Raw genomic sequence first — 2308 nt, 5'->3', positions numbered from 1 at the left:
CTGTCTTCTTTAGGAAAGCTCAGCGGACCTTTTTCCTTCTTGGGGTAGAAGAAAAGCCAAGCCTAGCACAACCCTGGCATGTGTCGGGCAGGGGCCCAGAATCACTGGAAGGAGCGGGGGATGGGATAGGAGGCGAGGCTGCCTGCGGACCACAGGCCTGGCCCAAGGGGCTCTGATGAGAAGCCAGGGCGCCTGGGGCACCGCCCCCACCATCTGCCCTTCCCCCACACTCCTGCTGGCCGGGCAAATCCCAGAGTCTCAGACGCCTAAGTGTCTTCCCCGGAGGTGAGATTATCCCCGCCTGTGCCGGACGCCGCCTTTCCTCCTGCAGCCATGGATGCCGCTCTGCTCCTGAACGTGGAAGGGGTCAAGAAAACCATTCTGCACGGGGGCACGGGCGAGCTCCCCAACTTCATCACCGGATCCCGAGTGAGTGGGGCCCCTCCGGAGCGGACAGGTCCTCCACAGCAGCCTTCCGCATTCCAGGTGTGCCCCAAGGCACCCTAAACAGCTTTCAGTTTTGCCAAAAAACAGCCAGGCGGCCCCAGCCCTGGGCCTCCGCGGAGCTCCCAGCGTCTACCCAGTCACGGGGCATTTTTGGTACTTTGCAGATTCGACTTTAGCATGGGCTGAGGGGAAGGGCTTTTGGGAATCTTCTGGAGCCCTAATTGTTGAGAAGAAAGGGGGTCCCAGAGGTCTTGGTATTTGTCCCCAAATATCTGTGGCTACAGAACTCTGGCTTTGGCCAGGCGAGGTGGCTCACGCCTGTAATCCCAGCACTTTGGGGGGCCAAGATGGGCAGATTACGAGGTCAGGAGTTCGAGACCGGCCTGACAGACATGTGAAACTCCGTCTCTACTAAAATACAAAAATTAGCCGGATGTGCTGGGCACCTGTAATCCCAGCTCAGCTACTCGGGAGACTGAGGCAGAAGAATCACTTGAACCCGGGAGGTGGAGCTTGCAGTGAGCCGAGATCACACCACGGCACTCCAGCCTGGGCAACAGAGTGAGACTCTGTCTCAAAAAAAACCAAAAAACCAAAAAAACCAAAACAAAAAAACTCAGGGCTTATTTGAGGAAGGATTTCCGGACACACAGGACTGTGGGGAGTGGACTGGGGTCTGTAGGGAGGGGGTGGGTCCCTCCTCCCTGGGGGGTGCAGGCAGGGTGGAGGTGCTCAGGGGGCTGAGGCATCTCATGGGGTGAACTGAGTGAGCTGACCCTGGGGACAGCCCTGAGTGTTGGTGGCAAGGGGGTGGCTTCTGCCAGGCCTTGAGTGGTGTGCCTAGAGCAGAGTGCCCCATCTCGGTGAGCAGGTGATCTTTCATTTCCGCACCATGAAATGTGATGAGGAGCGCACGGTCATCGACGACAGCCGGCAGGTGGACCAGCCCATGCACATCATCATCGGGAACATGTTCAAGCTCGAGGTCTGGGAGATCCTGCTCACCTCCATGAGGGTGCACGAGGTGGCCGAGTTCTGGTGTGACACCATCGTAAGTCGGCCCTGCGCGCCTGTCCCCTGGGACTAGTCTCTTCCGGCTCACCCACCCGCTTTGCAGGGCTGCTGTGTTTCAGGAAAGCTGGGACTCAAGCGAAGCTCTGCACAGGCAGTCCTGCAACCTTATTCCCCACCACTGTGCATGTGAAGATGGAGGGAACAGGGCTGGAAGGCGTGACCCATGCCGTGGCTGGCTGGTGGGGAGCAGGGCTATCCTCAGCAGGAGTGAGCTGGCCCGCTTCACAGTCCTCACATTTGTGTGTGTGTGTGTGAGAGACAGAGAGAAAGAAAGAAAGAGAGAGAGAGAGAGAGAGAGAGAGAGAAGGTCTCACTCTGTCACCCAGGCTGGAGTGCAGTAGTGTAATTATGGCTCACTGCAGCCTCAACTTCCCAGGCTCAGGTGATCCTCCCACTTCAGCCTTCCAAGTAGTTGGGACTAAGGCGCACCACCACACCTCATTTTTGTATTTTTTGTAGAGAAGAGTTTCGCCATGTTGGCCAGGCTGGTCCTAAACTCCTGGGCTTAAGCAATCCTCCTGTCTCGGCCTCCCAAAGTGTTGGAATTATAGGCATTAGCCATCATGCCGGGCCAAGTCTTTGCTTTTTATACAGCATGATTAGACCTGGAGATTTTATACAGCATGATTAGACCAGCCTTGGTCACTTTTTTGCCCTCCTCCTCACATTGCAAGTTTCCCCTCCTATTTATAGCACTCCATAAATTACCCTTATAAGTTAGCTTCCTTGCCTTGTGGCAAAACTCACTGACCCTTAGGCAACGTTTCTTATGGGAACTTTCAAACAT

At 55.9% G+C, this 2308-nt stretch overlaps 1 protein-coding gene across 5 annotated transcripts in view; it reads left to right on the top strand.

Moving 5' to 3' along the window:
- Positions 1–239: 239 nt before the first annotated feature.
- Positions 240–2308, top strand: part of AIPL1 (aryl hydrocarbon receptor interacting protein-like 1) — an 8637-nt gene continuing 6568 nt past the window's right edge. For 2 of the 5 annotated variants that reach the window (XM_011958425.1, XM_011958428.1), the window contains exons 1-2: positions 240–429; positions 1319–1498. In XM_011958425.1, the coding sequence (XP_011813815.1) occupies positions 334–429; positions 1319–1498 (276 nt within the window). In that variant the 5' untranslated portion in view covers positions 240–333. The remainder of the gene's footprint in view (positions 430–1318; positions 1499–2308) is intronic. The other 3 variants (XM_011958424.1, XM_011958426.1, XM_011958427.1) reach the window with 3 other exon arrangements.

This window comes from Colobus angolensis, unplaced genomic scaffold, assembly GCF_000951035.1.
Source record: "Colobus angolensis palliatus isolate OR3802 unplaced genomic scaffold, Cang.pa_1.0 Scaffold47, whole genome shotgun sequence".
NCBI lineage: Eukaryota > Metazoa > Chordata > Mammalia > Primates > Cercopithecidae > Colobus > Colobus angolensis.
Note: the sequence above shows the minus strand (reverse complement) of the source record. Positions and strands in the feature narration are given on the sequence as shown.